General features: G+C 38.2%; 1 protein-coding gene across 2 annotated transcripts in view; it reads left to right on the top strand.

Moving 5' to 3' along the window:
- The window catches only part of hif1al (hypoxia inducible factor 1 subunit alpha, like), a 98013-nt gene that overhangs the window by 35226 nt on the left and 40392 nt on the right, over positions 1 to 22395 (top strand). The window contains exons 1-2 of one of the 2 annotated variants that reach the window (XM_028795935.2): positions 7169 to 7308; positions 21624 to 21814. In XM_028795935.2, coding sequence (XP_028651768.1) covers positions 7307 to 7308; positions 21624 to 21814 — 193 coding nt within the window. In that variant the 5' untranslated portion in view covers positions 7169 to 7306. Of the gene's footprint in view, positions 1 to 7168; positions 7309 to 21623; positions 21815 to 22395 lie in introns of those variants that run through there. The other variant, XM_028795926.2, reaches the window with a different exon arrangement.

Genomic DNA, 22395 nt, shown 5'->3' with positions numbered 1-22395 from the left:
AATTGAACAAGATTTTGTACACTTAATGATTCTTTGACTTATATTTTTATTTGCTATTGTTTATTTGTTCTATGCCTTGATTTCGTGAAACATTGAGACATTAAACTGTGTGCATTTCTATAAAAACTGAAAAAACTGAGGTGTAGTGACCAGTAGTGTAGTATACTTGGGAACTTACACAAAAGACACAATTTTTAAAACAAAGAGTTAAGGATTGGAACGAAAAGACTGTGAATGTTAAACCATAGTCTAAAATATCCACAATATGAATGTGATAATTGCTTATAACCTACATCTGGTATTGAGACTGCCTTCATTTGTAGCATGACCAGTTTGTATCCAGAAAGTTTTTGTTTTTGCTAAAGGCCTCTGGAAATGATTAAAGAGCAGGAAATGGGTTACTATTCATCTAGCCTGCTGCCTGCTCATGTTGCATATCTTTTTCTCCAACGTGAAGGGGAGTGTGTGTATGTTTGGTGGTTGGGGGTGGTTTTCTATTTGTGGTTGTAGGAATATGTTGAATATAATGCATTGGTCTGAACTGACAAAACAGTGTGTACTGCTTCCAGTGTTAGAACTACAGAAATTGTCTTGTATGCTTAAATGTAGTCTATGCTGCGCTAAAGGATTTCTTGCACAAACTATATTAAACTCAGTGGTTAGTTCTCCAACATTTTGTGCAGTACATCTAGTTCCCATTGTCCAAAATGGCAATTCACTTTTTGTTTTCCTTGAAATACAATATGTTGGCTTAAGACTGCTTTAGGACGGTTGCCAAGTTTCCCCTGACTTTTCCAAAGAATTCTCATTTCAAAAGCTTTCAAAATATTATGTGCATTCTCCTCCTTACTACTTACATATTTTAATTTATGAAGATTTAGTCTCAGCTGATTATATAGGGTTATCTCAAAAATGTATTTATTTTTTTTTTGTAGAGGTATGCTTCATGCTCTGTTATGTGTAGATAAGTGCTTCTGATAAGGTTACCCACAGCTAATTGGCCTGAGGGGAGGGGACACATAAAGAACAATCCATAATTTTGACCACCCCTGTGGGTTTTAATAAAATAAGACAACCTTGCATGGAACAGGACCTACTTGTGTTGGGATGCCTGAGAGTGGTGTTCACCAAAAACACTTGGTGACTGGGTGAAAACGCTGTATGGACTAACCACCTAAAAAAACAAAATGTGATCGACACTTGCAATACTGTTTTGGTAGGGATGTGCCGATCAGGTTTGTTTTTTAGGCCGATACTAATCACAGATTTTTATGTTGCTTGATCGACTGATTCCGATTCCGATTTATTTATTTTCTTTAACCCTTTGAAAAACCTTTTATACCAAGGTTCTGCATTAATTACCAGGCACAATAGAAGCCTTGTGTCCTATATTAAAGTGTATTTTTATAAGTAAACTATAGACCACTGTTGTTAAATGTTCATTTTTTATTAACAAAATGAAATTGTGATCGTAAAATACTAAAATAAAATGCCATTAAAATGCATACTTTAACTAATGAAATATACACAAAAATAAGTATACATAATATGTATATCATAAAAGAAACTACAAAGCTTCTCATGATTACAAGCTTTCATACTGATAAATTTTTCTGTTATGTACCTATCTAAAACAAGTATTTTTAAAGGTAGTTTTCACCATTTCTCTAAAAACAAATATATTATTTTTTTTCACACAACTAATTAATGCATATTGGCAATTAAACACTGCTTAAATGTATATATGCACTTTTAGGTTTTAATAATTTTAAACCATTAAATTGCACTACAGGGTTTTGCTGCTAAAATATATATTTACTATATTTATAAAAGTGTATCAACTAGACATTCATAATTCTTTAGGAGTTTCTTACCAAAACTTATGCTGTGTCACATACAGCAACAAATAGTATTAATAAATAATAATTATTTGCATTTATATAGCGCTTTTCTTACTACTCAAAGCGCTAAGCAATTGCAGGTTGAAGGCCTTGCTCAAGGGCCCAACAGAGTAGAGTCCCTTTTGGCATTTACAGGATTCGAACCGGCAACCTTCCGATTGCCAGTGCAGATCCCTAGCCTCAGAGCCACCACTCCACCACAAACACTGTAAACAGTAAACACTGTAGAAATCTTAAAAAAAAAAAAAAAAAAAAAGGGCCTATTGTTTTCTTAGCGGCAATTTCAAATTCGTCCTTCTGTATTTTAAAACAAGCTCACTGTCCAAAATCAAGTGGCGTCCATTTAAAAGACAAAATGAAGGCCTGAATTCAATTAACTTTTTTTGGAGTTAATTACTCCACTTTCTTTAACATGAAAGGCTCATATACCAATCGCCTCTCGTTCACTGATAAAACAAGTCTCCACTGCTGCTCTTTGTTTACATGGCAGGAATTTTTACTGATCACTTATCAAGTCTTTTTTTAGTAATTGTCCAGTTCTGATTGGCGTCTGATCGATTGGATCATCTCAACATTTTGGTGACAGACATGACTGAGACAGGTCCTTGCATGCCAGATTTTGTCAATGAAAACAGATTCTTTAAGTGTGGAAAGTATCTTCATCAGAATCATGTGGGAAGGTGAAAAATACTTACTGGATGTAGCTGGGCAGACCTTTGTTCATGGCATTGGCTCTGGAACCAAACTTAGTGGTCAAATATGATCTCATTCCTACTTTGGAATGAACTCATGGGAAAATGGCCTCGGACAGTGGTAGGTTTGGGGTATTCACCAAGCCCTGGTTGGATACTGTATAGTTAAACTGTTCCATTGAATGAGAGGGTTAGCTCAGTAGAACAATTGTTTGTACACCCAGGCAGTGCAAGGTATTCAGCTGTTTTAGGAGACACAGAATTAGGTGCTTGAAAGGGTACAATCTACCAATTACAGTCTGACTTGGAGACTTTGTTGTTAAAATCTTGAATGACAGATATACTTGAAGGAGAAGCTTACTTAAACTGAATCCAAATGATAAATTGTTATTGGACTACTGTGCTAGGTAGTGATTATCCACAACAAACACAGTTTGAAAACAAGGTTGCTCACTTGATGTACCTCAGGCCAAATGTCAGTGATCAGTTTTGTTGGTGCATCATCTGATTTGAAACAAAAGTGTTTTTGATGCTTGATTAAAGAAAGGCACTGATCTGACAACTGTTTACCACTTTGTAGTGTTTTAGTTCAGATGGAACAGTGTTCTTTCTGCACAGATATTGAAGTCGAAATGGTGGTTTAGGGTGGGCTGAGCATGTTATTAAATACCTCTCTCAGAATGAGCTCAACTTCCACCTCTGGAAAAGTTTCTTTGGTAGCACTTTACATTAAGTGTTCATAATTACTCTGTAACTACTATGTAATTACCTGTATAAGTACAGTGTAACTGAGTTATTATTCAGTACTTACTGTGTAATACAAAGTAACGCTATAGTTAAGTACTCAGTTGTCATTGTTATTCCACAGTTTAAAAAATATCTTGAAATATCATCAAAAACCTATGTAGTTATCACTTCAATTCTCCATTACATTTGGCCAGACCATGGAACATCTGTTACATAGTTGTAATTACATACCCTGATGTTTTTATTACATTTTGAAAGTACAGATACAATGTAACTATGTAAGTACACTTGTTTTTGGATCAGTGATAAATTGTTACATTGTAATTATATAAACTGGGGAATAACAATGACAACTGAGTAATTATAACATTACTTTGTATTACACAGTAAGTATGGAATAATAACTTGTAGTTACACTGTAGTTGTACAGGTAATTACATAGTAGTTACAGTGTAATTATGGACACTTAATGTAAAGTGTTTCCTTCTTCGGCATCTTAGGAAAGAACAGGGATGAAGTGATAGCATGGATCTTGTTGAAGGCCTTAAATAGTGTAGGTTATTCAAAGGAAGGAGCTAAGGCTAAAGGGCTGTTAACGCCTCATATGGCAGAAACGTTAGGAACTGTTGGCATACACTATGAAGTAAGTTGTCAAGGTGAAAATGTTCTTCCTGATAACAAAGAACAAAAGGTCTTTATATTTGACACTGAGGTACCAGCAGGTCAAAAAAGGTGTCAATGTGGTTGAAGTTTGGTGAAGGTGAACATTTGTACAACTTGATGGAGTTTTGGCAAACCTTTGACAACATGGAAATGCTGCCCAGACTGCTCTGAGTAAAAGTTGAGAAACTTTAATGTTAACTGGGGCTACCATTGAGAGAGCTCTTAGAGGAACTTCTGGACCCATCTCATATGACCTTCTTGCAGGTTAAGTGAACTGCTGTTGTTAAATTGCCCCAAGTGTGTTTGTGTGTATTCACCTTGCCATAGAGATTGTTCTTGTCTTGTGACATATGCTTGCTGGGATAGGCTTCATCTTCCCCACAGCCCTACCCTGGATAGACAGATTAGGAAAAAAGGTTGGATGGATATAGTAAGCAGTGCTAGAAGCATAGGTTGTAGTTGGATCCATCTCTGTTGGTGAGGTCGCTGCACTGATTATTTGATTATTTATTTTATTTAAAGGTCAGGTTGAAAGTGGCAGTGAGATTTGACCTGTAAATGCCGACAGCACTGGCTGTTATGGGAGTGTTTTGAACAGCATGTCCCTTCTGTATGGCAGGTGAGGACAGTGCAGACTAAGGTGTTGGTCCTCACTTTTAAAAAAGGGGGACAGGATGGTGTGTTCCAGTTACAGGTCTTAGCCTCTTTGGAAAAGCCTTGGAGACAGCATTGGAAATAATCAAAGGAAAGTGGGAACACATCCCCAGATTAAAACAGTCTTGTCTCTTAAAAGGCTAGGATGAGCAGAGAGATGCCCCCAAAATTACAGCTATTGTTATCAATTTAATATACTGATTGTATACTGCATTTCATTACTCGTATTCCTTCTGACGTTACTTTTTTTTTAATGCTTCTGTCTCGTGTCTCATGCCTGATTGCCATGCAGGTGCACTCATTTGTGGGATAGGTCACATTGTTGTATTCTGCTGAAATAGCTGTAAACACCACCACCAACATAACAGACATAGCAACATAAACAGGTCAATCTACAATCTGTCTTTGAAAGTGAAATACATATTGATTAAATACTTCAAATGCATTGTAAAGATTGACAAGTTTTCCCTTGGAGTCTTGCTCAAGAATGAGATTTGAGGTGATCATGGGATGGACTAATGAATTGGTGTAATGGCAGGACAAGGCAGAGGAGCCTGTTGAGGCTGTTTGAGTATGCAGTTAGAATGCCCTTGAGCACCCTTCATGTAAGGTATACAAATCACGGCCCGGGGCATGCTGGACGGATTATATGTCCCTGTTGTTCTGTGTGTGTCTGGTCAGCAGCCCATCTCTGCATGCTGCTACTGTTATCTTTACTTATGGGGAAAGAGGGAAGTAAAATGATAATGGTGACCAGATTTCTTGCCTTTTTTCAAGCTACATATTTTTCAGTAATTTTCTTAAAAAGAAGCCAGTTCCTCTTTTAACTGAAATTCTTAGTTCAATAGGTGGGAAGTGCCCTGAAGCCTTGACTAAGCTCGGAATATTAGGTGTCAGTCATTGCTGCTTGCAGCTATGTACATTTCTTATGTAATATTACTTTCGTCAACCTGCTTAATTGTAATTGAAGGGTGGGGTGCTGCAGGAACCAATTCTGTCGGCAATGTGAACACATTGCAGGGCTCAGTCGCATACACCTACACTTGCACTCATGTTGGGCCAATTTGGAATCCCTTACAAATTTAACATGCACACCTTGGGATGTGTGGGAGGAAAATTAATTCTCTTCTATTAAATCTGTTTCATAAATAATATTGTTCATCACACTGGCTATTAAGAAAAAAAAACATTTCTGGTAACTTAAAGGTTCCAGTTAGCTTTAAATTATTAGGGTGTTGTACCATGTTAGCCATTATGAATGTAGTGAGAAGTCAAGTAAAATGACACCTTTTATTGGCCAACTAAAAAAAGATTACAATATGCAAGGGGCCTGAGTTGCCTCGAAAGCTTGCATATTGTAATCTTTTTTAGTTAGCCAATAAAAGGTGTCATTTTACTTGACTTCTTACTTTAAATTATTAGAATTCTTTCTTCACAGCTATCCATTTTCCAGCAGTGGAAAGTAATTTTTTTTCTTCTTCTATTTGGAATTCCATCTATTATCCAACCCGCTATATCCTAACTGCAGGGTCATGAGGATCTGCCAGAGCCAATCCCAGCCAACACAGGGCGCAAGGCAAGAAACAAACCCTGGGCAGGGTGCCAGCCCACCGCAGGGCACACACACACACACACACACACACACACACATACACACTAGGGACAATTTAGGATCGCCAATGCACTTAACCTGCATGTCTTTAAGACTGTGGGAGGAAACCGGAGCACCTGGAGGAAACCCATGCAGACACGGGGAGAACATGCAAACTCCACGCAGGGAGGACCCGGGAGGCGAGCCCAGGTCTCTTAACAGCGAGGCAGCAGCGCTACCACTGCACCACCGTGCCACCCCTATTTGGAATTAATTCACTTAACTGTAGTACTTGAAAATATTTTGATCATAAAGATGTTTGGTTCAGTGGTAACCACTGTTGGTATTAGAAATTGGGAGACCCTGGTGTACATCGCTTCAAGAAGGTATAATAGTGGTTTGAGATGTTTGTTTAAAGGATTAAGATGACATGACAACAGTTGTGTTTCCTATTAATGGTGGGGAGTGGAGATGTAAGATGAACAATTTTTATGACATTAGTAATTTTAATGGGTGTAAACTGAGAAGAATATCTTCATATGCTTTATCTCTGGCTATTGTCAGAGGTTATGTCACCAATGTGAAATATGTCCTTTAAAGAGTAGTAAATTATGTTTAGTCTATTCTGTACGTCAATTCTTCAGCGTATGCTGATTGTATTTTTATGTGGCAGTTAGACTTGAAAGGGAGGTTGGAAAGAAAAAAAACACACACATCTGTTTTAACTATCATGAGACAAGTGCCTGAATCCCTGGCAGGACCAAACCAGTTCTGCAGCTTAGAATGCAGGACATTGTTTGGCACTGAGTTTCAAAGCGGAATGGAGGCAGGCCAATAAGTGCTTCAACTAAGTAGGCGTTTCTTGCTTTCGTCAGGTCCTCCTGCTAGTCAGAAACAAACAAGAGCTTGTATTACTGAAGTGCAAGAAGACGTAGGAAAGGAAGACAAGAGTGTTGGAACATTCAAAGAAATAGAGATTGCTGTTTGTTTTGGTTTATTTCACTCTGTTTTTAGCTTTGAATGTATCTTGGAGAATCTTGACCTGGGAATCTTGAATCATGTAAGATTTGAAGGTTTTATTTTTTTATGTTTTCAAAAGCTGGCATTTGAGTAATCAAAAATTATTTTAGTACAGTTTTTTTTCAACTGTTATTATGTCAGTGATATGGACTATGTAGAAATGTATATGCTCAAAGCAGACTTTTGTATGACTACAGTTTGGTCTTGCCATCTGTTAAGGTAATTTTTTTTTTTTTACATAAACAGATTATTTGGAGATGTGTGATTTTTATTTTTGTTATATTTGGTCAATTTAAATGCAAGTATTAAAAAATAACAAAGAATTGTGAAAGCATATTTTATTTCCTTGAAGTTTTTAGTCTTTAATTTTCTTTTCAAAACTCTCAGGCTTATTCAAACCAATAAATAATTCTACTGTTCCTGATAGGTAAGTTATGTAAAGAAGGACATTTTTGTAGGTTCGGACATTAGTAGTAGTTACTACATCGATCCTTAATGTTTTTGATTATTTAAGAGCTATTCTATTGCAATTCTGAAACTGGACTTAAATTATGCTAGTGTTTGTATTTGCACCAAATGGTGTTGCAGCTTCTGTGAAAATTGTTGAATCTGTTGTCTTAATTATGCATCTGTTCTTTAGCTTATGTGGGAAACTCTCATGTATTGTGGCTTTGTTGTACTTCCTCTGTGCGGCCTTTAGACCTTCTCCTGTCCTATCGTTCAAATTAAAGTTGCAGATTGTTTACTGTTGTGTCTTAAAGCTACTTTGTCCGCATTTAATTTGAGACATCCGTACAAACTTTTATTTTTGCATTTTTTTTAAGTGTTGTCCCATTTCAACTTTTATGATACTGTCTGCCTGCTGTTTTGTTACTTTGTTTCTGCGACTTGATTATTCTACCTTAACAGCTTTGTAAATGATTTTGTTATGAATTGCACAATATTATTTAAAGACTAAGTCTTTACAGGTAAAAGTACAGCTATTTGCAGTGTTTTACCTATGCAGCACTAACATGTTTTTAAATCAATCAAGCTTTTATATGCAGTGTCCTTCAAAATGTTTGGGACAAAAACACATTTCTCCTTGAATTCCCCCTCTGCTTCACAGTTTGAAATTACAAATCAATTTAGAAGTGATTTAAGAGCACATTGTAGACTTTAAGGGTATTTGCAGACATTTGTGGTCACAGCATGCAGAAATAACTCTTTTTCTACATGACCCCCTGCAACTTCACCCTCCAGTTTTCGGGGCTCCATAGTGTTGGGGACACAGCAATGGAAGGTCTATTAAAGCAGTCTTATTTAGAACATTTTGCATATGCCTTGCATGCAGTGACTGCTTGAAGTCAAGGTGCTGAGGATCTTCTCTGGTGATGCTCTGCCAAGCCTCTAATGTAGCCATCTTCAGCTCCTGGTGGTTTCAGGGGCTTGACTTCTTAAGTTTTCTTTTCAGCATATAGAAGGAACATGGAGCAGGGGGCTAAATCGAGGAAAAATGTTTCTTTGCCCCAAACATTATGGAGGGCGCTCCATCACAAAGCATTTCAGGAAGCACACAAAATAGAATTTGAAGCAAATTTCAAAGGTGTGAACAGTGTAGTGGACCCTGCAATAATTTAAATGAACTAAGACTGGTTTACAATAGTTTGAAAAGAAGATGTGGATTTGTACTCCATTAGATTAGATACACCTACTGGTTGGTTTCCTTTTGCTCTAAGAATAGCTAGAATACATTTGGCCACAAACTCCGCAGGATGTCGAAAGTGCTGCACGAGGCTGCTGGCCCACGTCCTGTTCACTATGTCCTGAAGGTGCATCTATGTTCCATATAACTTTTTCCATTTCCTCCTTTAGAGGGCCAAGAGGACTGAGATGGAATAGATAAGGTGTCCACTTTAAGAAGCTTTTAATTCATTATTTTTCTCCTGGAACGATTCCAGATATTTATTAGCCTTGCAAAAAATGTGGCATTATGTTGCTGAATAAAGACGTTTACTAATGAGTACATAGTTGCCAACAGGGGATATATCTGGTTGTCTGGCTGTCTTTTTGCAGTGATTCCCAAACTCGATTCTGGGGACCCACTGTGGCTTCAGGTTTTTGTTCCAACCAACTCCTGTTTTTCATTGGACTCGTAGCCTAATTAAGTGAGTCATTATTTCCCAGTTTCTGTGTTTTGGAGTCAATGTAGAAATTACAAAGAAAGTTTCTTAGATTTTTATTAAAATATAATAAACTCTTATATGGGGAACTAGGGGGCTTCACTCGCCAACCCCAAGGCATTTACTACACTGCAACTACTTCGCATCTCTGCTGCTCATGTTGTGAAGAGAGGGGCTGAATGCACCTCAAGTAGGCGCAGTCGCTCCTCTGAAACCCCCTCTTAAACGGTGATGCAATGGGAAACAGTTATTTTTTTTTTTTTTAAACCTCCTTTTTGCTCGATCAGCTGCTGCTGCCGTGCCACATGATCTGCATCTCGCGCGGTGCTTCGAACATTTAAAGCCTGTACAGCAGCTGTCCTTTTGTCTCACTGCCTTGTCTCTCTTCTCTCTCAGACATCCTCTGCTCCTGTTGGGGGGTCCCTCTCCCGAGACGCACCCCTATGAAGACGCGCCCCTATTCTTTTAATTGACAGACGGAACTGTCCCCTCCGACTACACACAGAGCTCAATTCATTCCTGAAAGAGATTTGTTTGGTTGTAGTGTTTGAATAACGTTTCTGTTTCTAAAATCTCCTGTGTATCTGTGCAACTCTGTGACCCAAGCGTGACAGCGTATGTGGATTTCACTTTCACCAAACAACAAATCTTTTAATTCTCGCAGATAGGCCTCTTCATTGGGAAGAAACACAACTTTTCCCTGATGGCAACATGAATTAGACAATCTACAAGTCTCCGACTTAAAGATTAAATCCGAACAATATATTCAATCTGTTTTTTGCTGTTCCGTTATTTCACTGAGTAATAACCTGCTCTGCATGTGTATGGCGCTGCTTTTGACTTCTTTACGATGTTCTACTTTGTCATCTACTCTTTCTCTCGCGGGACATGAAAATGACTTTCTGAAAAAGTCTTGTCTCATCCCAAGTGGTTTGGACATGTGCAGAGGAGAGATGCTGGGTATACTGGGAGAAGGATGCTAGGAAGGGAAGAGGAAAAGAGGAAGGGCTAAGAGAAGGTTTATGGATGTGGTGAGAGAGGACATGCAGGTGATGAGTGTAACAGAACAAGATGTAGAGGACAGAAAGATATGGAAGAAGCTGATCCGCTGTAGGCAACCCCTAACGGGAGCAGCCAGAAGAAGAAGAATAGAGAGATATTTAGTTTTTTTTTTTTTTTTTTTTTTTTTAATATATATTATAAATCGCTAACAGTATTTTCAACGTAATTTTCATTCAGCTTTTCCAGGTGTTCTGGTTATTTCATTGATTATTTACTAATTAGCGAGTCTGACACTGAAGTCAACAACAACAACATTTATTTATATAGCACATTTTCATACAAAAAAGTAGCTCAAAGTGCTTTACATAATGAAGAAAAGAAAAATAAAAGACAAAATAAAAAATTTAAAATAAGACAACATTAATTAACATAGAAAAAGAGTAAGGTCCGATGGCTGGGGGGGACAGAAAAAACAAAAAAAAACTCCAGACGGCTGGAGAAAAAAATAAAATCTGCAGGGGCTCCAGGCCACGAGACCGCCCAGGCCCCTCTGGGCATTCTACCTAACATAAATGAAATACAGTAATCCCTCCTCGATCGTGGGGGTTGCGTTCCAGAACCCTCTGCGAAAGGTGAAAACCCGCGAAGTAGAAACCATATGTTTATATGGTTATTTTTATATTGTCATGCTTTGGTCACAGATTTGCACAGAAACACAGGAGGTTGTAGAGAGACAGGAACTTTATTCAAATACTGCAAACAAACATTTGTCTCTTTTTCAAAAGTTTAAACTGTGCTCCATGACAAGACAGAGATGACAGTTCCGTCTCACAATTAAAAGAATGCAAACATACCTTCCTCTTCAAAGGAGTGCGCATCAGGAGCAGAGAATGTCAGAGAGAGAGAGAAAAGCAAACAAATGAATAGGGCTGTTTGGCTTTTAAGTATGCGAAGCACCGCCGCACAAAGCAGTTGCAAGGAAGGCAGCAGCTCACACCCCCTCTGTCAGGAGCAGAGAATGTCAGAGAGAGAGAGAGAGAGAGAGAGACAGATAAAAACAAACAATCAAAAATCAATACGTGCCCTTCGAGCTTTTAAGTATGCGAAGCACCATGCAGCATGTCGCTTCACAAGGCAGCTGCACAGAAGGGAGCAACGTGAAAGTAATCTTTCAGCATTTTTAGACGAGTGTCCGTATCGTCTAGGTGTGCGAACAGCCCCCTGCTCACACCCCCTCCGTCAGGAGCAGAGAATGTCAGAGCGAGAGAGAGAGAAGTAAAAATCAAAATACATGCTGTTTGATCTTTTAAGTATGCGAAGCACCGTGCAGGAAGCATATTGCTTGATAAAGTAGCCATATGTAAGCCCAGCAAAGAAGAGAGCAATGTGAAGGTAATCTTTCAGCGTTTTTGAGGAGTGGCCGTATCCTCTAGGGGTGCGAACAGCCCCTGTGCTCACAATATATTTGAGGAGTTTTATTTAATACGTAATACGCGCTCTGGTTGGGTAGCTTCTCAGCCATCTGCCAATAGCGTCCCTTGTATGAAATCAACTGGGCAAACCAACTGAGGAAGCATGTACCAGAAATTAAAAGACCCATTGTCCGCAGAAATCCGCGAACCAGCAAAAAATCTGCGATATATATATTTAAATATGCTTACATATAAAATCCGCGATGGAGTGAAGCTGCGAAAGTCGAAGCGCGATATAGCGAGGGATCACTGTAGTCCTCTGTGTATTGAGGGTTCTCTTGGAAAGACTTGATGATGATGGTCATGCAGACTTCTGGCTTTTAATCCATCACTGGTGCAAGCTACCACCAAAAGGACACCGGAAAAGGAAACAGAAGAGAGAGTAGGGGTTAGTACAGATTTTAGAGCCACCATGAATAGTTATTATAATGAGTTGGATATACAGAGTATCAGGACTAAATTACAGTGAAGTTATGAAAAGGCCATGTTAAAGTAATGTATTTTCTGCAGTTTTTTAAAGTGCTCCATTGTATTAGCCTGGCGAATTCCTTTTGGCAGGCTATTCCAGATTTTAGGTGCATAACAGCAGATGGCCGCCTCACCACTTCTTTTTTACGTTTTGCTCTTGGAAGTCATTGCTGCTTTCATCATCCCGAGTGTCTGCTGTGCTGGTTGTTAATTGTCACTATTAGGGTTAAATGAAGAGAAAAGCTAAGCAAAATGACACCTTTTATTGGCTAACTAAAAAGATTACAATATGCAAGTTTTTGAGGCAACTCAGGCCCCTTCTTCAGATAGATAGATAGATACTTTATTAATCCCAATGGGAAATTCACAAATGAAATTCAGGCAAGATGTAATCAAAATAAATTTTTGATAATTTTGAAAATTTGATTACATCTTGCCTGAAGAAGAGGCCTGAGTTGCTTCGAAAGCTTGCATATTGTAATCTTTTTAGTTAGCCAATAAAAGGTGTCATTTTGCTTGGCTTTTCTCTACATTCATAATGGCTAACACGGTACAACACCCTAGTACTAGGGTTAAATGAAGGCAGCAAACTACACAGGAAAAGCGGAAAATAATAGGAAAACAACAAGAGAGAGATAAGCATATATAGCTTTAGAAAAAAATAGAAATATTTTTAAATATCTTATAAATGTAAAAACCACACTGTTGTTGTTCTGAATGCAAAATAAGAGAAGAGTTAAAAAGACCAGCTAATTAAATGAGATCAGTTTTTATTGATTATTATCACTGATTGTGAATCTGGTTGGAACAAAAACCTGCAGCCACAGTGGGTCCCCAGGACCGAGTTTGGGAAACACTGTTCTATTGCATTCATCATTGGTCTATTTATATTTAAGGGAGCTATTGCTTGCCATTAAAATATAGCTCACACCATTAACACTGCTACCATCAGTCTGCATTTATGATCTCCCAACTCTGTGGATTTATGAAATAACATGCATCTTCACCATATTGTGGTCCTCTCATCACCATAAATCTATAGAAAACAGAATTCATCAGGCCAGTCAACATTTTTGTTTTGTCCCTTTTCTTCTAGTTTTTATTTCTTCCCTTTGTCCATGAAGTCAGGATTTGAATTTGGTTAGATTATTGACTGCTGTACACTTTGTGTTCTTGTACACAGCTGTTAATTGGCATACTGTAGCACATCTATTACAAAGACCACAGACCACTTTTTAGTCATATTTTTTTTCAGGCCACAGGACTGTCATTGGCTGGATCTGTTTATGGTGGTGGCCCATCCTTAATACACCTGTAACACTATCATGTAATATAACCCTGACACGGTTGCTGTTCTTAATTTATTCATGATAACATGCACGATTCTTAATCTGAAGAAATCAAGCCTAGCGCTGGGTCATCTGAAAAAGAAAACTGATCAAACTTTGGGACATAATTAGTTATCTGATGGGATGCAGTATGTGACAGATTTCTGGCTTTTGGAAAGAAGGAAGGATAGAACTGAGGTTTGTTTTGACCACCGTAAGCTTGAAGCTTGCATTTTTTCCTGTTTTGCATAGCCAGTCCTAAATTGAATGTATTTTTTGTATAGCTAAATGTACATTCATGTTTATGTTGTTGCATTTTCTTGTTTATGTTTCATAATATTGAATTTGTGAATGATTTCAGTACCTATCTTAAGAGAAAACATGAATACATGGAAATACAGTACATGTAAAATTTTATCCATTGAGTGGTTCTTTGTACAAGGGGAAATTTGTATGCTTAAAAGTATTAGAATGATTACTAAAGCTTGAATATTTCAGTGTAACCAGTTGGGGGCACCAGTGAGCCTCAAACCCTTTAATACCCAACACAGTCACTGGTTCAAGTAATGGATTTTTCAGTCCAGCACTCACACAAACAGTGAAAGTTGGTGCTAAAACCATATAAAGTTTTTGTCTCCTTCCACCTCCTTTTATACTGGACCCGGAACAGCTTCTGGTGACCCAGTATGACTTGTGGGGACTACTATTGGGTTGTTTAAAAACCAAGGTAGTCTTCCCCCTACAGCGCCCCCTTGTGGCATGAACCCCGCCAAGGCTGAACTTCCAGATTCAAGTTTCCATGAAACCCTGAGAATGTCCAAGTTGGGAGACCTCCAGCAGGCCACTGCCACCTAACGTATCAGGGATGGAGCTGCTCCTGGCCTCCAGCTTTTGCTTGACCATCCCCTGTCACATCCATTTTATCTCAGTCTAGCCAGAATGCCCATCTGTTCTCTGTGGCATTCACATTAGTTATCAGTTACAGCAAAACTTTTCCATATGGTGCACTTTTATTTCATCCTATCATCTCAACTATGAAATCAAAGAGGACTATTATGTTAGATAGAATGCCCAATGGGGGTTTGGGTGGTCTTTTGGCCTTGAAACCCCTCCAGATTTTTTTTTCTCCAAACTAACTGGAGTTTTTTTTTTTCTTTTTTCTGTCCTCCCGCCATTTGATCTTATCTTGTTTTGTTACTTATTCTTTAATATTGTTGTCTTATCTTAATTGCTTTTCTTTTCTTGTAACTTTTCTTTGTCATCCTGTAAAGCACTTTGAGCTACATTGTATGAAAATGTACTATATAAATAAATGTTGCTTATCTGGAAACGTTTCTCTCTCTATTATAAGAAAAAAAAATCTTGGGTCGAGATGTGATTTTCTTGGAGACACTTTAACGTCCAGAGACAAGGTAGTGAGACAAAAGGACAGCTGATGTACAGGCTTTTAAATGGTCGAAGCGCTACGCAACATGCAGATCACGCAGCTTGGCACAAGCAGCAGCAAGCCAGCTGATCGAGCACAGAGGAGGTAAAAAAAATGTATTTGTTTCCCATTGTATCACCATTTAAAAGGGGGCTTCGGAGGAGCGACTGCATCTCCTTAGCGTGCATTCAGTCACCCTTTTCACAACACGAGCGGCGAGCAAAGCGAAATAATGAGATAACAAATTTAATGTGAATTATATTAGTAAGTCAAGACTGTGCATTACAATGTTTTATATGAGCTGTTTGCACGGTTTTTCTTTATTTGAGTTACATAATAGTTTGACAAGGTGACAGAGTTCAGTCGACGGCTTCTAAATCTTCACATTTACTGTATTTTTGGTCCTATGCTTGTTAATTAACAGATCAGAGCTCCAAATCTATCCATACACAAGCAACTGTAGTATGCACATGTGGTTTGTTACTTTTAGAGAAGTGTTTTGTCAACTCAGCAGACAAAAGTGTAAATGTCTCTTTTCATCTGTTGAAAATAAAATGTGTTAAACCTGGTAGTACTGGCTGTCCATTGCTTTTATTCAGTTGCAGATGCAATATATGTATATTTTTTATGCTAGAATACTGATATGCTTAAACACTAAAGTTTGAATTTTTTGTGCATCAATTGTAGCACAAAGTTCTTATGCAAATAGTTAAGTAGTCATTATTCAGATAGTCCTTAAAATGTGCATATTACTTAAACATAAATAAGAATATCGGGAAACATAAGTATAGCCATTGACATCAGTGAATGCACGATTAAACTTCAGTAATGAACAATGCTTCACTCTAGTTCCTTTTTATGGCTTCCATTGTGCTTGATCTGTTGCACAATAAAGGACTTTGACCAAAAACATAATATTGGCTGCATTGAAACCTTTGTAATTTGGAAAGAAGCCCGAGTGTAGCATTTTTAAATAAGCCATGCTGAAACGAGTAATGTTTTGTGTCCTGTCTTGCAGAAATGTTATACAGTAAATTGTAGTGGCATTTTTGGTAGTTTCCATCAAAACAAGTCATTGTATCATTTATTTACACAACACAATTGTTGTAATCCTCATGAAGCAAAGAACAGTGTTTGACATGAGCAGGTTAAACATTGGACAGCAGTGTACAGAATTTGTTTTCAGGAATACTTGGTGTTTTTCTGAAGCATTGTGAAATTTCATGCACTACATAAAACTGAACATCTGTTAAAAATCTGATTTACAGTAATACTTTAATGGGAACATGACTGTAGTTGTTTAGGAGCAGTATTATTCTAGAACTAGTCCTAACCAACTGTAGATATAATAAGTAGAGAAATGGATTTGGTGTCGAGTTCGGTGACCTCAGGATCACATCTCTACTTTTTGCAGATGATGTGGTGCTATTGCCTTCATTATGTTGTGAATTCAGATACACACTGGGCGGGCTTTCAGTCGAGTGTAAAATGGCCAGGGTGAGGATCAGCACCTCCAACTCTAAGGTCATGGTTCTAAGTCAGAAAAGGGTAGAGTACCCTCTCTGGGTTGGGGATGAGGCTCTGCTGCAAGTGGAGGAGTTTAAGTATCTAAGAGTCTTCATGAGTGATGGATGTAGAGAGCCGGAGTTCGACAGGTTGGTCGGTGCAGTATTCACTGTTATGTAAAAATGGTAGACGGTTACTGTAATAAAGATTTTATCAACATTGAAAACAGAATATCAAGCAAGAATTAGGCTTAGTTCACAGTAATACAGGGTGATAAATGAGAGAGAGACAGCATAATATTTTGGGCACTTTCCGGGAGAAGGTGGATTCTTCCTGGACTGAAAAAGGGGAATGTGTAAGCAACAGCACCTCCTTTTGGCTTATATTGGCCTATTTTGTTTTACTGATTTTGGCATTCCATCCACACAAACAACGTTTTCAACCAGCAGGAATTATTCCTTTTGAAAATGCTTTCTGAAGTGTAGAAATTCAAGTATACCAAGTCTGTCATATCAGTGTGGATGGAGAAAATAAAAGTATGATTATCATATTATCAGACACTGACTTCAGATTTGTTGTGATAATGGCATTTGTGAGTGTGAGCTCATCTTTACTGTGTGGATAGTACTTTTCTAACTTCTCTAAATCAGCCAACCCATACTGCACCGCACTGTTTGTTTTGGCTGGACTCCTAGCCTGCATTTTCTTTAGCTTTGGCTACACATTGTCAGTCTCTACACAGAAGTCTGGTTTAGTAATTTCTTCAGTTCTTTGTTTTCTTCATGCTTTCAGCATTTTCACATACATTGCATTTGCTCCATAAACAAATATAGGTCTCGGCTGTCAAACCATGTATGGCCAATAGCACATATTTACACAATGCCATGTATGGCACTTCAGCGATGGAGAACATGTGAAATGAAAACAGCATTTAGCCACTGTTTATCAGTGTTAGTTTGGCTTAAGTCTTACTTTAGCTCTGTGTGATGACTGATTATTTCTCCTTGAATAATACAATATGCTTGTATTATGAGAACACTGCTGCTGTAATTCATTGCATTTTTGGGTGCTGTTTAGAGTTAATTCCTACCTTGTATGTAGTGCCCTTAAAATATGCTGTACCTCCTGTAACCTGACCTGGATTTAGCTGGTTGGAAGAATACATGTTTGGATGAATTAATGTTTTAATAGCTCTTCTCAATGTCTACTTTGTCTTTTATCACATTGAACTTGTTGTTAGTTACTGTTTATTTTGTCAGATTTTTAACCATTTGTTATTTTAACATCCTGGTTATGTGCACTTATTCACTGTTTTAGCTGTAGGCTATTTTGTACTAAAGAGCTATCGACATTCTGCAAATTTAAGCTGTTCAGGGTTTTTTAATACTATTACTAAATAAAGCCTAATTATAAATGTAGCAATATACCAAGTGTATTTAAACTTGACTACCTCCAAGGTTCAGTTGGAGAACATATTGAAATGATTTAAGCGTATAACAGGGTGCCAAGAGAGGAGTTATGGTACTGAATGAGAAAGTCTGGAGTAGCAGAAAAGTTTGCGAGGGTGGTACAGGATATGTATGACGACAGTGTAATTATAGTGAGGTGTGTGGTTGGAATGCCAGCCTGGTTCAAGGTCAAAGTGGGATTATATCAAGGATCAGCTCTGAGCCCTTTCCAGTTTGCAGTGGTGCTGGACATATTGACAGATGAGGTCAGACATAGTCTATGGACTATGATGTTCGTGGATGACATTGTGATCTGTAGTGAGAATAGACAGCAAATTCAGGTGACCTGGAGAGGTGGAGGTATGCACTGTAGAGAAGGGCAAAGGAATACAGTAGGAGTAAGAATAGGTACAGGTGTGTGAATGAGAGGGAAGGTGGTGGAAGAGTGCGACTACAACGAGCAGAGGTGGTGAAGGTAGATGAATTTAAATATTTGAGTTCAACAGCCCAGAGCAAAAGAGAGTATGGCAGAGGGGTGTAGGTGGCGCAGTGGTAGTGCTGCTGCTTTGCAGTAAGGAGACTGTGGAAGATTGTGGGTTCGCTTCCTGGTTCCTCCCTGTGTGGATAGCGCTTTGAGAACTGAGAAAAGCGCTATATAAATGTAATGAATTATTATTAGTAGAGAGTGCAGGCAGGGTGGACTGGGTGGAGAAGAGTGGCATTAGTGATCTGTGATAGGAGAAGAGTACCTGCATGCGTGAAAGGGAATGTTGATAAAGGGTAGCAAAGCCAGCTATGTTGTATGGTTTGGAGATGGTGGCGCTGATGAAAAGACAGGCAGAGCTGGAAGTGGCAGAGTTGAAGATGCTACGATTTTCTCTTGGAGTAACGAGGGTAGACAGGATTAGGAATGACTATATTAGAGGGTCAACACAGATACGACAGTTTGGTGACCAAGTCAGAGAAGCTCGATTAAGATGGTTTGTTTGGCTACGTGCAGAGGAGAAATGAGGGGTACATTGGGAAAAGAATGTTGGGGATAGAACCGCCAGGGAAAAGGAAGGCCAAAGAGGAGGTTTATGGATGTGGTGAGAGATGACATGAAGGCAGTCGGTATGGAAGAAAATTATTTAACAGACAGGAATAGATGGAGATAGATGATTTGCTGTGGCAACCTTGAATGGGAGCAGCTGAAAGAAGAAGAACAACAGCACACAAACTATTAATGTACCATGTGATATAGAGCATTCAGTTTCAAATGTGACAACAGTCATCTCAAGGGTTTGCAAAGGAACCAAATTTGCAGGCATGGCTTACCAGAAATACATTTTTCTTTCACATTGTACTGCCTGTGATTACTTCTTTTACTAGGTTGTTAATACATCTCAGACATCCAACATCTCTGGTGCAAGGAAAGCTTTAAATCCCAATATGCTAAATACAGATAGGAAGTGATTTGTCACATAAAGTAGGCCAAAAAAAAGCCTTTGAAGGGGGAAAAAAAAAATCAATTCATGCAACAAGTATGTTTATGTAACCCTTTGCTTTCATTATGTGGCCTCCTAGCGGTTAAGACTTTGGGCTGTAAACCACATGGTGGCCTGTTAACTCCTCTCTGCTGACTCTTGCTTTTAACCCTGATCATCACCTTTTGCCTGATAGTGCTTGTGCTGCAGAATATTAAGAAACTATATATATATAACATGTAGTATTTTATTATTGTTGCCTTGAGAAAGAGATTGAAAATATTTTAAATACTCAGAATGAATTGCCAAAACTGTTAGTACTGGTCATCTTGTGATCCAGCATTTACCAGTTATCACGGTGAGGATTATTTATTGGTTCATTATTGTTGAAGTGGCATTTTTAAAGTACAGTGGAACCTTGGATTCCGAGTAACTTGGTTTGTGAGTGTTTTGCAAGACGAGCTAAAATTTTTAATAAATTTTGACTTGATAAATGAGCGAGGTCTTGCAATACAAGTAGTACGTATACGCTTTGTCTACTGAGCGTCACGTGATCACAACTGAGCTGATGGTTCTTCTCTCTCTTGCTGCGGGATTGTGGGCAATCGTCTCCCATGCTCGGTCTCAGTCGGTTTGCCTCACTTGTATAGTCAACATCCGTACAAGCGTATACTGTTTACTATAGCATTGTGACCATGTGTGTGTGTTGTAATGTGCGAGTCCCTGTCTTGCACCCCAAAACACGAGGCTGAGTCTTAGTACTTTAGCGACAGCAGCTTTATTCAGCTTGAAACAGGAACAGCACGGTTATATATTGTAGTGGCATCTGCCACTCTCCTATACACAGACACAGCAGTCAGGCAGGGTCATGCCCAGGATAGTGGCCAAGTAATACTGTGCCCTGTGCATTTATAATGTTCCTTGTTCCTTGTATCACCCATCAACGGCAGGCGCTTATAGCATGTTAACGATCTTTTCGGATTCGCTTTTATGGCGAACTGCTACAGCGCTGGGAGCCTGCAGTTGCTTCGGGATGCTCTTCCACGTGTCGTCCTGTTGGGTAGAATTCCACAAGAGTTTTTGAAACTCACTCGCACCAATCCATGATTCTTTGTTAATTTGTTTTTTGTATTTTTATTTTATATTTTTTATTAATAATTTTTAATTGAATAGTTTTGGGTTGTGGAACGAATCATCTGAGTTTCCATTATTTCTTATGGGGAAATTTGCTTTGATATACGAGTGCTTTGGATTGCGAGCATGTTTCTGGAACGAATTATGCTCGCAAACCGAGGTTCCACTGTACTGTATGTCAGAAAACTGCATCTTAGGAATGTTTATGCAGCCTGTCCATTCTTAGTAGGATTGTGTTTTTCTGTAGATGATTATATTTACTTTAAATGTTCCATCATTTTATCTTGATAACAGATTGTTATGAACTACAGTTTGAGGGTAAAACTTGCTTCACTGGTTAATGCTGTTTTTAGAAATTTTAAGCTGTTTGTTTGCATATTGCCTTTGCCACATAGCATCAAACGTCCAACGTTGTAATTTCCTTGGCCACATTCTAGCAATTTTATGTCTTTTTTATTTTAGGTCTAGCAACATTCAAGTAATTTTATAACTTTGTCTGCTATTTTCAGAAGTCACTAGTCATTAAAGTTTCAAATTTGTCCTCTGCAGTCAGATTATATATTAAAAGCTGAAGTCTTGAGGCAGCCTTTTCAGATTACCGGTACATAGACTGTTGAAATGCAGTACAACAGAAGTTTTTGGGTTGTGTGTAGATTGCTGAGGGTTTCATGCTCATGTACAGTTAGTATAGTTTATTTACTACTTTGAGTGACAATTCAGTTCTCATTTCCAACAAATTATGCAGCAGCTTTGGAATATGCAAAAAGGAAATAAAATTCAAAATGAATGTCTGAAATTCTAGAATAACATTGCCTATAATTGAATTAACAGACACATCTTTGTTTAGAATGTGGAAATGAAATACTTAGCTTTATTGATATATGATTCTGTTTTGAGTATGCTTACCCAGCTCATCTCAAGTGTTGCCTTTTCTCCTGTGTAGGCCACGTTCAGAGCTGCGGAAAGAGCGCTCACGTGATGCAGCTCGCTCCCGCCGTAGCCAAGAGACGGAGGTCTTCTACCAGTTGGCGCATACGCTACCCCTGCCTCGGGGTGTGACTTCTCACCTGGATAAGGCTGCCATCATGAGGCTGACTCTGAGCTTTCTACGCATGAAGAGCATTTTGCAGAATGGTAGGTATCCTGTGTTTTTTACCCAGAAAAGCTTTAAGTGATTCTGATGTTGCTACATTTAATTCTAGTTTAATACAATAACGTGTACAGTGTGGCATGTTTTGAAAGGATTGCATATTTTTGACTTTTAGAAAATCTCATTTTCTGTGAACTGATTATGTCCTACTTAACACATAAACGCGCGTTGTAGAGTATATTGAGCTTCTTTATGTATGTAATCATTTATATATCATTGTATGTTTTTCCATGATATAGATTAATTTTAAAGGCAGAGTGGATCATTAAAGGCAAAGTGGATGCTATTCATAATAAATAATAATTTTTAACATTATCTCGAAGTTTGTTGTAATGAAATTGATCCAGTCTTTATTTCAGCTGCATCACAGGTTCAGAAGTTTAACTTTGCTCAAAAGCATTGTCTACTCTTATTTGAATTCTATAACTAGATTAATTATTTTTTAAATTTGCCAGTCTTGATGTATCATTTGATTCTAGATTAATTTAATTAGCATTTCCTTTTTGAGAACTAATGAAAGTGAGCTCTCTTTGACTTTTATTTTGACTTTGATATTATTTTCACA

This window comes from Erpetoichthys calabaricus, chromosome 1 (genome assembly GCF_900747795.2).
Source record: "Erpetoichthys calabaricus chromosome 1, fErpCal1.3, whole genome shotgun sequence".
Taxonomy (NCBI): domain Eukaryota; kingdom Metazoa; phylum Chordata; class Cladistia; order Polypteriformes; family Polypteridae; genus Erpetoichthys; species Erpetoichthys calabaricus.
The sequence above is the reverse complement of the archived record's forward strand: the minus strand, read 5'-3'. Positions and strand labels throughout refer to the sequence as shown.